Source organism: Mauremys mutica, chromosome 17 (assembly GCF_020497125.1).
Source record: "Mauremys mutica isolate MM-2020 ecotype Southern chromosome 17, ASM2049712v1, whole genome shotgun sequence".
NCBI classification, from domain to species: Eukaryota; Metazoa; Chordata; order Testudines; family Geoemydidae; genus Mauremys; species Mauremys mutica.
In genome coordinates this window covers 22,597,110-22,611,389 of record NC_059088.1, presented here as the reverse complement: position 1 = coordinate 22,611,389, position 14,280 = coordinate 22,597,110, and the positions used below count along the sequence as shown (strand labels likewise).

Sequence of the window (14,280 nt, the reverse complement as noted above, 5' to 3'; positions counted from 1 at the left end):
CGCTCTTCTGCCAGTGACCTGCAGGAAGGGAGTTTGTCGAGTCTCAGTCATCTCCAAAGGTGGCCGCATCCCACAAAGACACTGCAGGCAGCCCGTTCTGGAGGCCCCGACAGTTGGAAGGAAAAGGCTGCTGGGCTCGAGCCGTGCTTTGGTCATGGGTGAGACACCAGGGACTTTCACTTTTTATTCTCTGTTGCCACCAAAACAACAACAACAACAAAAACCACCCCTGACAGTCTTCACTGTTTATATAGGACCTACCTAAAAGCAGTGCCTGGCTTGCAGAGGAGCAACTCCCACTGGAATTTAATTGGAATTTGGGGGGTGGGGGCTGTTCTTTGCAAGGGGCAGAATGTCCCCCCCACTCACCCATGCTGGATGGACAAACAGATGGACACCCCCCCCCCCCCGGGGGAGACACAAACACCCAGCAGACTGGAGCCCGAGGGTTGGATTGGACAGACGAGCCCTGGAGGCTGACATACAGAAAGTCATCACCCCAGTCCTAGGGAGACAGACACGCCCCATGAGCATCCTAGGAACAAGCCCCCAGCCCCCCCAAACCATCACACCAGCACCCTAGGGAAAGACACTTTTATTTCCAAATGTCTAAGGCAGTGTTACAAATAACGGAGAGTAGAAAAGAAAGAGTAAAACTCATCGAGCCCGAGAGTGTCAGAGCTTGGTGCCAGAGCCCAGGCGCCCACCGCAGAAGGTTCGTTAGTATCCTCAAGGTTTGATCCTGATCCCATTCAATCCACAGGGTGGAGGTGGGGGACGTCACAGGCTGAGGAGCGGGGCAGGGTTGACTAACACGTGGTAGCCACCCTGCTCCCTTTTCCTAAACGTGCCCCTCCCCACTGCAGCTTTTCTGGGGAGGAGGCTGTCTAGAGGAGGACGAGGGATCGGGCAGAACCAGAAAAGGACGGGAACAAGAGATGCTTCTTGTGGGATATCAGCCATTTTTGTGGGCTCAGCCACTGCTGACCTGCTGGAATGGCCACAAGCATCTCGGTCAATTCTCCTCCTCCCTGGTAGGCGCTGGGATCCAGCGTGCAGTCACCTGGGAGCCGGGGTAACCGCGCTCTCCCCTACTCGAGCTGGAAGTGCTGCTGGCTGCTGCTAGACCAGGAGCGTCCCGTGTCACTCAGCGTCTTGCAACCAGAAGGGGCTCCGAGTACCCCCCCGACCCAGCTAGGTGGCTACTGATGCCAACGAGGTTTGGCCCAGGCAATGACCCACCGTCCCTCCTCGGGCTGTGTTCCACAGGGCCTGGTTTAAACCCTCCCTGCTGGAGGGAGGACGCTGCCAGGGCCTAAGGGAAAGCTTTGTCCCAGCAGGGAATTTACATCCAAACCCTCCCCCTGGCTCCTAGGCTCTGAGCGCTTTACTCTGCGATTATTTCAATGCACCCTGAAAATGTGCTTCCTGCAGCTCGGATCGCATCATTGGGCTGGACAGAGACCCGACAGATTCCCCTCCCCTGCCACAGATCCACTCGCTGCCTTAGTTAATTAGAGCCGACGGCCTTGCCCGCAGAATTCCCAGCGGCACCGCTGAGTGCAGGATCGGGCCCGCCCAAGGGGAGACTAGATGGGATTGATAGGAGGGGGGGGGGGGGGGAGAATGTGCTTGTCCAGAGTCTGTGCTCGCCCTGCCATGAAAATCGAAACAAGGAGGCAGCAACTCATTGGCTAGCACCCTGGGGGCCCTTCTGCATCCTCCTGTCTGCGCCAAGGCCGTGCAGAGCATTCCTTGCACCTGCGGCAGGAGAGGGACACACCTTTGTAAGTGCTGCCCCTGCCCCAGAGAGCCTGCCCTGAATTCACGAGAGGCACCGGGCAGCTGCCTGGCACGCTCGGTGGGTTAGCTGCCCCCGCCCGAGGGAGGCTGGCAGCTGCCGCTTCGTCCCTGTTAAATAAGCCTCTGTGTTTTCACAGCATCACAGCTGCTTCTCTCTGTGGATTCCAAAGCATCTGAAGATGGGGTGGGTGCACCGGTACCGTCACCCCCTTTTCTCCCCTCCGCCCCCTGCTTTATCAGATGGAGAAATGGAGAAAAGGGGGGGGGGAGGGGAGAAGCAACTTGCCCCAGCATCCCACAGCAAGTCAGGGTGAGAGCTGGGAATGGAACCCAGGAGTCCTGGCTCCCACCCCCACCCTGCTCTAAGCACTGATCCCCCTTCCCTCCCAGAGCTGGGACTAGAACCCAGGAATCCTGGCTCCCAGCCCCAACCTGCTCTAAGCACTAGACCCGACTCCACTCCCAGAGCTGGGAATGGAACCCAGGAGTCCGGGCTCTGATCACTGAACTCTCTGCCTCCACCACAGAGCTCTGCAGGGAGGCAGCTCAGAGGGTGTGAGCTGGGAGAGGAGAACACTCGGCATCTTTGGTGAGAGCTCAGAAGTACGAGGTACAGCTGAGGGCGTCGGGGGGGAGGAGAAACTGCAGCCGATGCACAGCCCAGCTGGACTCTGCCCTGCAAGGTCCCTCCCGGCCCCTACGCGCTGCGATACCAGGCCAGGGGCCGGGGACAGGCCAGCAGCACGGCCCGCGGTTTCACCCCCAGGACTGAGTTCTTAGGGAAGCGGGTCCCGTGCTGGGGAGGGCGGCGGGCGGGGGAACCGGAGGCGAGGCGAGCCCCGCAGAGGCTGTTGTCTGGGAGTCTTTATGGTGACGCGGCAGGACCGTGGGAGGGCGAGGGGTCCGAAAGCAGCAGGCAGGGGGCGAGCGGCTCTAGAGGAGGACGCAGTCCGACTCCTGCTTGTGTCTCTGCCTGCGTTCCCCGGCCGGCCGGCCGGGCGGCTGAGCTCTCCCCTGAAACCAAGGAGACGAAAAAGCAGCCGCTGCCTTCAGCGATCTCAGGGTGCTTTTCAGCCCAGTCCCATTCCCCTCCCCACCAATATCCTCTCCTAGGAGGGGGCAATGGAAGCAAAGAGAGGAGAAGTGACTTGGCACATGGCCTGGAACCCAGGTGTCCTGGCGCCAGCTCCCTGCTCTAATCATTAGGCAATACTCCCCCCAGAGCTAGCAATCTGAGTCAATGGGTCCCAATTTCCAGGACTGCACCCTCCATAGGCGTCTCCCCCCGGCACCCTCCACGGGCTTGGGAACCGAACCCAGGTGCCCGGCCTCACTTCCAGGCTCCAGTCGCTGTCCTGAGAGATGCAGCAGCTGCTGCAGTGGAGACCACCGAGGCTTTGGAGTTAGATTCCCATGCAAAGCCACAGATCCCCGCTCCGCCCTCTGCCACGGAGCACAGGCCTGCGGGCCGTAGCTAGGCCGTGGGGAGGAGGAGACAGAATTGCACAGGACGGAGCAGCAGTCCCAGCACCACGGAGTGTGACCGGCGCGTCGTCCTCACACAAGGGGGAATACTGGTCTGACCAGCAAGAGGGACGTTCGGGCTGAGCTGGGCAACTCCTGGGTGGGCAGGTTAAAGAGAGGCTGGAATGGGCCCACCCTGCCCCACCATGCAGGAGGCACGAATTCGAGTCTCCCTCGCCGTAGGAGGGTGCCACCCCTACAGCACCCCCTGGTGGCCAGTCTAGGAGCAGCGCTGACAGGCCCCCCAGCATCCCAGAGGAAGGAAGGTCCTCACAGCAGGGGAGTGGGACGGGGCTGCAATGTATTCTGGGAGGGACGCCAGGGCCCATTACCTGTGCAGGAGGCGTCGCTGGCTGCTGCTGCCGCTGGTATTCCTCCTGCTGCAGCTGGCGCGCAAGCTCTAGGTCGCTCAGGGCAGAGGGGCCCTGCTGCTGTTGCTGCAAGGACAGGGCTATCATGTAGTCCTGGGGGCAAAGGGCAGGGGGAGACGTGGTCAGTGCTGGGACTTCCAGGGAGTGAGATACACGGAAGAAGAGGAGATCCTATATCCCAGAGGGTTCCAAAGCCCTACACAAATTGTGCATGTACAGGATCACTCGCCCAGCGCTGGCATGCGACCACCTCTGGGGAGCAACGCAGCAGGTGTGCAAAGAGGGCTCACTCGCCCAGCACTGGCATGCGGCCACCTCTGGGGAGCAACGCAGCAGTCATTTAACAGCGCTGCAAAACACTCAGGGGCAGGGACTAGAGACAAGTCGGTACGTCAGTCTCAACAGGCCTCTGCATGAATTCACTTTAGCAGTGATTATCGGGGGAGTTAGGAAGGCTCAGAGGCTCTGGGCTAGGTCACCTGTCCGCAATGACCCTCTCCCCGCCCCCCCGGAGGTTCTATGGGGAGTGTGTGTGCGGCCTGGGGGGGGGGGGGGGGCACAGAGAGGTTAAGAGACAGAGCCACCCAGAGAGATCCCAAGTTCCTATCTCCCTCACTGACCACCCAGGACAGCTCCCAGGAGCCCTGGCTCCCAGCGTCACCCCGCTCTAACCACTAGACAACACTGTCCTAAAGATAAGGATCCTGCTACAGTAGATACCGATTCCTGGAGGTGACACATTTCAGTCAGAAGAGCAGGGGAGCTACAAATTCCATTCTCTAGGCCACGTATCCTGCCTGGAGCTGGAAAGGAACCCAGGAGCTTTGAAGCCCAGCCCCCTCCCCTGCCTCTCTAACCACTAGACCCCCCCCCCACCTCTCCTCTCCCCGAGCCAGGAACAGAACCCAGGAGTCCGGAAGCCCAGCCCCCTCTGCTCTAACCACTCAGCTCCGGTACTGTAACTAAACCACCTCCCAGCGCAGTCCGGCCTCCGCTGAGCCATTTGTTTCCTACCTGGTCCACCTGCCTCTGCTCCTGGGGGGAGCTGCCGGCCGCCTCCTTCCCCAGGGTGTGGCTCAGGTGGAACTCGGCGTCACAGAAGCAGCTGTCCCCATCCACGTTGTGCAGGCTCTCCCAGGTCACCTTCTCCTCCTGCAGGAAGCCCTGGTCCGTGACCAGCAGATACAGGTGGCCCTGTGGAGAGATGAAGAAGAGACAGTGTCCACCTGAGAGCCCTCGGAGGGCGGGCGGAGCAGCAGCCGGTGATTCACTGGGGCGCAGAGACCACAACCCCTGGGGATGTTGCAATCAAGGGGTCACCATCACTCAACCCATTCCTGCCTTGCATGGAGGTAAATGGGCTACTGAAGGCCCAAATAGAGACACTGGGGAAACTGAGGCATGGCTGCCAAAAATGCCGCACTGGGCCATAAAGGGCTGTGCTGGGGCAGCAGCCGTGCCTCAGTTTCCCCAGTGTCTCTATTTGGGCCTTCAAAGTAGCCCCTTAACCCTTTCCTGGCGCCTCCCCAGCCCCAGAGCCCCCGTGTGGAAAACGCACACAGCAGCGGTTACAGAAGGCAGAGGTGTGGGCGGAAGGGGCCGGGCTGACCTGGTGCTTGATCATGGTGCTGAAGTGGTTGTTTCTGAAGAAAACGCTCAGCTCCCCCTCTTTGACCGCGGCCGTGAGCTCGCACAGCCCGTGGTAGGTCAGCTGGGTGGCCGTGGACTCCAGGAACTGCTCGGCGATCAGGCCTGGGGCGGAGAAACGAGTTGTGAGCTGGGGTGGAGTGCAGGTGTGAACGGGGGTGCAGGTGTGAACGGGTGCACCGGTGACGGGTGTGAAACCGGTTCAACTTGCGCCTACAAATTTACCGACAGCAGCTAAACCGATTTACCAAACCAGAGACAGAGGGACGGGAAGTGACTTGCTCAGCGTCAGAGCAGGGGACGGAACCCAGATCTCCTGCGTCCCAATCCAGCACCCTACCCACCGGGCCACTCTGCCTGGCGACCCACAGCTGGGAAGCACAGGCCTGCAGCGAACAAGCTGCACCTTCACCGAGCAGCGGTAGGGGCTGGGAGGGAATACCTTGGGGGGGGGGTGCAGGTGCTCTGCCCAGCTCCCCCCATGCCCGTAGAGGAGTCAGCATTTGCCCAGGCAGCCAGGGAATGGCTCTGATGCCTTGTCCCCAGCTATCCCTCCTGGGTGCAACCCGACGGCCCGTTCGTCTGATGCCAGACAGGGCAACCTGGCAACGGAAACGCAGCCAGGCGCGGGGTGGCTCCTCCCTGAGCGTTTCCCACCTGGCGACACTGGGTGGGGCTGGTGGAAATCGGGTGAGGTGGGGAGTGTCCCAAACTGCAGCACCCCCACCCTCGACGCAGCCAGGCCTCTCGAAGGGTCGGATGCACATCCTCCGATTCCCTGGGGAGCCCCAGTTCCTCGCTGCCTGGGAGCCCTGGTTATTCTGCACTCTTCCGCTGGCACATGGGGGGGGTCCCCTGAGGGTGGGACAGACTCCTATAACCCCTGATTAGGGGAGACTGTCGTCCCCCCACCCCGTACCAGTGCAGGGGTGAATCTGGCCGCGGGGTCTACCCCATTGCAGATCTGAAATCGCTTCCCTCACAATGCCCCTAACGAGGGGCGAGTGCCTCTGGTGTTCAGCGGGGTGGGGGGCTCGGTGCCTTGCAGGACGGGGGAGGTACAGCTACAAGGATAATCAGCTTGTTGTTCCTCCTCTGTTAACAATGTCAGGAGCCCCCAAAGGCGAGGGGAGCTCCAGCACCCAGGAGGTCCCCCCCGTGCCAAGGCTGGGGGCGGGGAATGGAGCTCTCCGGGGGATGGGGATTTACCTTCGGTCACCAGGTTGGGGTCACTCGAGTGCTTGCAGGTGATGATCTTCTCCACCAGCTGGTTGTAGCTCAGCTTGCCGACGGCCTGGGCAGCGTCCGGGCTCTGGAGGAGAAGGGGAGGGGGAAGGAGGTGGCCCAGGGAGGGCTCCCGAGAGGGTTTTTTAAGCCAGCCCAGAGGGGAAAGCACAGGCCTGACCGGTCGCTCCCCTGCGGCCCCTTTGCGCCAGCAAGGAGGGTGCACAGGGAGTTTAATGCCCGTGCAGCCTGCCCCTCCGCCCCACAAGGGGATGCTCCCCTCGAGCAGAGCCAGCCCTGCACCCAAGCCGGGATTCTGGCGCAGTCCTGCGCTCTGGCTATCAGTGCCTTGCAAAGCCCCACGGGCGGCCAAAGAATCAGAGGGGCCAGTAAGGGCCAGATGGGTGCCCACTGCCCCTGCCTCTGTGCCGCTGCCAGCAATGGGGCAAACCTGCCCTGGTGTCTCCATTGGCCTTTCAGCTGCACCTTTGGTTTTAAGTTGTAAATGAAGGAGACTGGGGCCCCTGGTTAGTCCCAGATCTGGGACAGCTGGGCCCCCACACTGCACTCCTGCCCCCACCTGTCCAGGAAGAAGGTGCCCCATCCTTCTGTATGGGGAGAGCTCAGGCTCCATCCTCAGCTCTCTGCTGGGCAGCCAGCGAGGGCAGCTCTTACGTTGGTGGCTTTTTTGGGGTGCAATCCGGACACCTCTGCTTTGAAAATGGGACCAGAGCCCCGCTCCGGGGGGGGCAGAGTGCTTGGTCACTACCAGCCCGGCTGGATTCAAACTGGCAGCTGACGGGCAAAGAAAGCCTGGCTCTGTTAAAGCCCACAGGAGTTTTGCTGCCAGCTTCAGCGAGGCCAGGATTTCACCTGCAAAACCCCTGCCCCACCCGCTCGCCCTTGGGTCTCAGCATCGACCCAAACCCTGGCTCTTGGTCCCAGAGATATTTCTGCTCTTCTCCCACTCTCTGGGGGCTGGGCCCGACTTCCTTCCGCAGTCGGGGCCGAAACTGGCGTCAGCTTGGCACGACCGCACAACGTTGCGGAGACAGAAAGCACCATCTCCTGCCCGGCTGGACCGTCCCCTCCCACAGACCGTCCCCTCTGTTCTTGGAGCTGACGTGGACGGGTGTCGCCCCGCTGCGTGGAGTGACGGCCCTTGAGCGGGCCCCAAACCTTTCGTTTTCCCCCCAGACGTTCCCAGCTACCAGCAGCCATAAGAAGCTGAATTAAGAAGCTCTGGACAGGACTTCAGCTTTGTCAATTCCTAAACCCCTCCTCTGCATTTACAGCTGCCTTTGTCCCCGCTCATATAATAACCATAATGCCATCGAACTCTTTCCCACTGCTCTTTCACCAGCAGATCTCAATGCACTTTGCAATGGGGAAACTGAGGCACGGGGCAGGGATGTGACTTGTCCAAGGTCACCCAGCAGGGCAGTGGCAGAACTGGAGATGCCACTCAGTGCTACAAGGACCAGTTGAGGACTCTATCCACTAGATCACGCTGTCTCTCGCTCCCCTGCTCCACCCCCTCCATGCACCAATACACCGGCTCTAGCTTGTATCCATTCAATGCACAGCGTGGACTTTACCGCAACGGTGCTCACCTGTGGGTCCACCAACCAGCCGTGGTACAGCGGGACGTTCAGGAGATCAAAGACAATGCACTCCGGGGTGTACTCGAAGTCGGAGACGCCCGTGAACCTCACGTTCACGTCAAGCCCCGTGGACAGTTTGGGCAGGACCATCATTGCATCGTTGACGTTCTGGAGTCGGGAAAGAGAGAGGGAACCTTGTGTAGATAGGAGACAGAGGAGCTGTGGCGAGAGAGGGGCTGGGATTCCTGCTTTCCTCCTATCCCTGCCTCGTCGGTCTCTTTCATCCTGCTGTTGCATCGGTCATAAGCACTCCAGAGCAGGGCCAGTCCCTCTGTGACTTGTCTGTGCAGCACCCGGCACAGCGGGGCCCTGATCCTCGGCTAGCGTTCCCAGCAGTACCAACTGGAAGGCGGGACTCTTGGGTTCTCTTTCTGGCCCTGGCACACACCAATCTGTGTCCTCCACGTGCAGGGACCATCTCTTGCGAGGCCTGCGCAGCGTCCAGCACAATGGGGTCCCAATCCCGAATCGGGCACTACTGTAATGAACTTCCTAGCAGGGCAGCTGTGAGACTCAGTCAGGACTTGTCTATACAGAGAAACTGACCAGAGGAGCCATTCCAGAGTCGCTCCCCGTGTGGACACTCCACTCCAGAACAAGAGTCCCTCTGCTCTAGAATAATCAATGCACTTCCAAAGGGGAGTAATTATTCTGGACTAAAGTCACGTTTATTCTGGAACTGAGCATCCACAAGGACAGCTGCTCCGGAAGAGCTTCTTCGGCACTAGTTATGCCGATCCAGTTCCCCGTGTAGACGAGCCATTAGTGCTTGCAAAGTGCTTTCAGCATAGAAATGGCCAGCCTGGTTCAGACCTGAGCCCACCTAAAGGCCAGTATCCCAATTCCCACAACGGCTCGTTCCACAGGCCTTACAGGAAGGTGCACAAACCCCACAGGAGTTGGTAGTGGGATGACCCGCCTCCCCCAACAGCTCCTCCTAGTCCTACAGAGATGGATTTCAACCCTGAAGTTCTGCCTCCCTTCCAGTGCTTATACAGTCAGCATTAGCTAGTCTAGTTCTGGCTTTACTTGTTCTCCATATGGACACCCAACTCCTCTTTGAGCCGTGCTATAGTCTTGGCCGTAGTGGCCTTAAGCAGCAAGGAGTTCCACAGGTTAATCACACGTCTCCTTTTATTAGCTTATCCCCTTGTTCGCATATAAATGAGAGAGAGCAGAAGTGCCTGCTCGACACTCTGTCCCACTCATGACTGCATACGCTTTTACTGTCTCTCCTCTTATTTGCCTCCTCTGTAAGGTAAAACAATCCCAATGTTTCCAATCTCGCTTCATCGGAGAGTCTTTTCAGGCCTCCAGCCATTCCCGCTGCCCTTCTCTGAACCCGGTGCTAGTTCTGCCCTATCCTTTTGGGGCTGGGGTAACCAGGGCTGCACACCGGAACCAGAGGGGGCTGCACAGCTGATCGAAATCCAGACAAGATGTTCGTGTGGAATGGAGGACACAGGTCTGAGTCCAGAGTCCCTGCTAGAACGGACAACCCTGCCACGTCAGCCCGTTCAGAAACTGATCAAACTCCATCTTCAGACTAGTTAGGCCATTTCCCTCTCCTATCGGAGGCTGGTCCAGAACCTCCCTCCTCTGGTGGCTAGAAACCTGCTTTTAAATTTCCAGTCTCCATTGACTCCTGACCAGTTTAATCCCCATTTGTTCTTGGGCCAACACCCTCCTTTAGCTTCAGCAGCTCCTCTGCCACCCTAGTGGAAAGTGCCGTCGAGGCGGACGGCATCCTGAGGGGGACACAGGGCGAAGGAAGACGGAGCAGCATGCAGCTCTGAAATCGCACATCATTGCCTGCCCAATCAACAATTCTGCTACTTATCTCAGCGTTCAGGCACTTATCTGGCCTTCACCACCCACAAATGCAGGCATGGAATTTTTTTAATCCCTATAACCCAGATGGAAGGTGTCACCTAAATAATTTGTATTTTATTTTATATCCGCGCTGGCCGAATTCACCGACCCTCCGAGCCGCCCAGAACAATCTACAGAAGCTCGAGAACCAGGGCACACCTGCCGGGACTTGGGGCTTCTGCCCCACGGGAGGCACCTGCCGGGGCTCAAGTCTGGTAGGTGGAGAATGTGGGGAGCACGGGGGGCTCCGCGAGCCGCACACTCATTGTAAAAGAGTCGCATGTGGCTCGTGAACCACGGTTTGCCCATCCCTGTTTTATATAGACGCAGACACTGGGGTTTTTGTTTGTTTGAACAGATGGAGAAACTGAGGCACTGGGTGGATTAAGTGGCTCACACAAGGGCATCAACCGGGCCTATGGCAGAACAAGTCCCCGTCCAGCGCTCTAGACTTCTCTTGCTAGTTACACAGCTCCCAGATTTGCAGATTCCTTTTGCAGCACACGAGGTCTCCCCCCCTCGTGGCAGGGCTGCAGTTCAGGATGACAGGATAGGCGTTTTTAAACCCTGCCGCCCACACCTCCCTCAATACTCTGCGGTGGGGGGAGGGGAGGGTGGATCCAGATGGTCTCACCTGCTGGAAGTTGAGCTGCAGCCCTTCTGAATTCTCTTGGGGTTTGATGGACAAGATGCAGTCGCCTTGGAGACAAGAAAACACTCAGTCCCTGTTACTGATGGATGGTACTTATCTACTCCCCCAACACCGTAATACCTGGGCCCCATTCTCTAATGTTTTTATCCTCACAGCCCCACCCCACCCTGTGAGCCAGATCAGGGCTATTATCCCCATTGTACAGATGGAGAAACTGAGGCACAGAGAGGCTAAGTGACTTGACCACGGTCACACAGGGAGTCTGTGGCTGAGCCAGGAACTGGAGTATCCTTTTTGCCTCTAGGACCAGGGCAAGGGCTTGGCCTATCCCTGGGTGTGGGCTGGATCTAGATTATGGTCAAGATGGCAATTCCTGCACAGGCTCAATGGAAAGGCCCCTTTGATGGCTCTCAGTCTAGCCCTGCAGCATGGTCCTGATGGGATCGGGGATGAAGACTAGGATGGAGGGGGTGGGGTGGAGGGGAACAGAACAGAGACGCACTAAATGCAGCCTGTTTCCCATTTGTGTTTGGGGCAGGGGAGAAAAGGCACCCACACAAGCAGGCAGGAAGTAGCGTTAAGGGTCCGGTCCTGTCTTCTTCTTTGTGTCCCTAGAATTCCCAGAGAAGCCGATGGGAATTTTGAGCGCCCCAGGAACACAGCATAGTGCCGGGAAGCCCGGTCCCCTCAGGTGCTCTCCTGAATTCACCACTTACCGAGATGCGCCATCAACTCGTCCGACGTGATCACTTCCTTCTGGGGGGAGAGCTTCACCTGCAGACAAAGGGGGGGGTGGGGAAGTTAGCCAAGGCCCCTCTCTCCCAGCACTGTTTTGACCCTCGAGGCTTCCCCTTGAATCAGGGCCGAGGGATAATCAATACCAGTAACATCCTTACGCAGATTTGCCCTGCCACGTGAAATGGTCCAGCTAACCCGGTAGTCCCGCTTCAGCCATAATGGGTCAGACACTTGGTCCATCTAGTCTGCCTCCTGCCATACTGATTCAGACCATTAGCCCTCATAACCCATTATCCCATCTTGGGAAACCCACACCACCACCAGCCAACACCTGATGTTTCAGAAGATGGCAATAAAACAACCACCCACTTACAGGACTTTTCATCCATCAATTGCTAAACACTTTCCCACACTGCATCAGTCTCATTAGCCCCATTTTACAGATGGGGAAACTGAGGCACATAGCAGGGTAGTGACTTGCCCAAGGTCATACAGCAAACCAGCGGCAGGGTTGGGAATAGAACCCAGGGTTCCTGAGTTCAGGCCCTGATCCACTCGGCCATGTTACCTAGCAACACTGCACGGAGGTAGAAAAATCCTTCCTGATCCCTGCGGTAACCAGCAGGTGCCCTGAAGCATGAGACTTGACTAGACTTATTTTTACCGTAATGTCAGACACATCCCGGGATACCCATGGCCTGCTCCAAAGCCCACTGCAGGCAATAGGAGTCTTTTCACCCACTTCAGTGGGCTGGCACCAGCAAGAACCCTGACAACGGGAGTTCAGAACCCAAACGCTTCAGCGGCTGCAGAACAGTTCTGTGGCAACAGCCGCTCGAGGAGCGTGGTGCACGTTTCCCACACAGGCACAACAGCCGTTAGCTAGCACCACCCATTAAGTTCCCCCTTTGGGCAGGTTTCCCCAGTATCCTGGATACTTATCTGGGCCCCATCGTATCGGAGCACTTTATAGCCTCAAGCACCCATGGGGGGGGGGGGCTGGGCTATTATCCCCATTTTACATCTGGGGAAACTGAGGCACGGAGCTGCTAATGACTGGCCCAAGGTGTCTCAGAGTCTGTGGCAGAGCAGGAACTTGAACCTGGGTCTCCCCAGTGCTAGGTCAGTGTCCTAACCCTCAGGCCATCCAACCTCTCAGTACAAGCAGCCTCCTCCATGCCACTAGACAGCGGCCTCTCACATGAACTACATTCGATCTCCTCGCGCCCAGCGCCCCTGCTCTGCACGGCAGTACTGGGCCTCCCCTGGCTCCCACCTACCTTCCACTGCAGGAACAGGATGTTCATGATGGCCAGGAGCGGGCAGGGCCCGTTCTCACACTGGGTGATGATGGGTGTCCTCTCCCCTTTCCAGCTGATCCACTTCACGCAATAGAAGTCAGGCTCGGGCTCTGCGGCGCCTGGGCTGAGGCTGGAGACGGGGTCGTCCGGCGGGGAGGCGACTCCTCCCGTTTGGATGCTCCCGCTCAGAGGAGGCTGCTTCTCCTTGGGGTCCGCTCTTCCCTCTGGCTCCCCACGCTCCAGCTGCCTGGCTTCATCACTGGGCCCTGCTCTCGGGGACGGATCCTTCCTTGGGGTGTCCTCATGCTCCCGGTCTGCGGCCTGCTGGCAGCTCGAGCTGCCCTGCCCAGACGGAGCCTCCTCGCTGTGCGTTACCCCAGTCCCCTTTGGGCTCCCTGGCTCCTGCCCATTCAGGATGCTGCCTTGCCCTGCTGCAGCCTGGGCTCCATCCCCCACGCCAGCAGTGTCCCCCTCTAGCCCCAGAGGGGCTTGGCAGATTTCAGGCCTGGCGACTTCCGTGTTTACATCGTCCCCTTTCGTAGCCACGGGATCCACCTGCTCGAGTCGGGGCTCCATCTGGCCCAGACAAAACCACTTCCGCAGCGCCCCTCGGCGTCTTTAGTACATTCACCGGGGCAGGGAGCGGATCGCGCGGGCCGGTCCCTCTCCGGCAAGCCGCGCCAGCTGCGATCCCGGTTCACTTTCCGCTGCAGTCTGACTGTCGCGTATTTCGCTCCCGTCCCAGACTCTACAAATTCTCAGGGAAGCCGATTCCGCTGAACGCGACTGGACGGGGGTAACCAACAACCACCACAACCTGCTTCTGGAAAAAAAAAAAAAAGATCCCCACGTCTCAACCGAGCCTTTACAAAGACGTCAAGTCTGTCCAGTAACAATCAAAGGACAATGTTTACTTTCAAGGATATAAAACGAGTGTGTTTTAAGCAAAACAGGTCTATTAATTTAGAGTCCCCTTCCTTCCCATTAAATTTGTTCAAATTAATAAAAAAAAGTATATCTAAAAAGGATAAGATTATAATAAATAGCTCCTTTTAAAACGGTCCAATTCTTGTTCCAGAATCTATTTAGTTCTGCTTGGTCAATCCAGGGTATTTAAAAAAAATAAAAAAAATCTTTGTTAGGCACTTTGAGGTTTCTATGAAAGTTGGTTTTTTAAATGTCCCCCCCTCCCAAAAAACCCTGATTCCAAACTGATCTCTGGCCTATCCCTTATCAATCAATGTCCTCAAGGCAAATTAATCCTAATTCCTCTTCCTTCCCTGTTTTAAATTCAATTACTCAGCACTGATGAAATACAATATTCCACCTGCTCTGTGTGTGTGTATACTTTGGATAATTATAGCTCAAAATCATCTTTAAAAAAAATAAAAAAAGGTGCGTCTGCAACTGGCATCTCAATGCTTTTAAGGATGTAGAAAAGTAACAATAATCTAGAAAGAAGGGGAGAGATTTAACTCAAAACC

At 57.6% G+C, this 14,280-nt stretch overlaps 1 protein-coding gene across 1 annotated transcript; it reads right to left on the bottom strand.

The window, feature by feature from the left end:
- Positions 1–580: 580 nt before the first annotated feature.
- MINDY1 (MINDY lysine 48 deubiquitinase 1) lies at positions 581–13,615 on the bottom strand. Its single transcript, XM_044991190.1, has 9 exons — positions 12,776–13,615; positions 11,474–11,531; positions 10,740–10,804; positions 8,183–8,341; positions 6,555–6,657; positions 5,308–5,450; positions 4,713–4,892; positions 3,660–3,791; positions 581–2,817 (listed from the first exon to the last, which is right to left on the bottom strand). The coding sequence occupies exons 1-9, from the start codon at positions 13,370–13,372 to the stop codon at positions 2,737–2,739; spliced, it is 1,518 nt and encodes a 505-aa protein (XP_044847125.1). The 5' UTR covers positions 13,373–13,615; the 3' UTR covers positions 581–2,736.
- Between the last annotated feature and the right edge of the window lie 665 nt (positions 13,616–14,280).

Excerpts from the sequence above, each read along its gene's own strand:
- MINDY1 (XM_044991190.1), bottom strand. The coding sequence starts at position 13,372 with ATGGAGCCCCGACTCGAGCAGGTGGATCCCGTGGCTACGAAAGGGGAC. Across the intron at positions 8,342-10,739 it reads TGCAGCTCAACTTCCAGCAG|AACGTCAACGATGCAATGAT; the intron begins GTGAGACCATCT and ends TCCCGACTCCAG. Across the intron at positions 2,818-3,659 it reads CAGCGACGCCTCCTGCACAG|GGGAGAGCTCAGCCGCCCGG; the intron begins GTAATGGGCCCT and ends CCTTGGTTTCAG.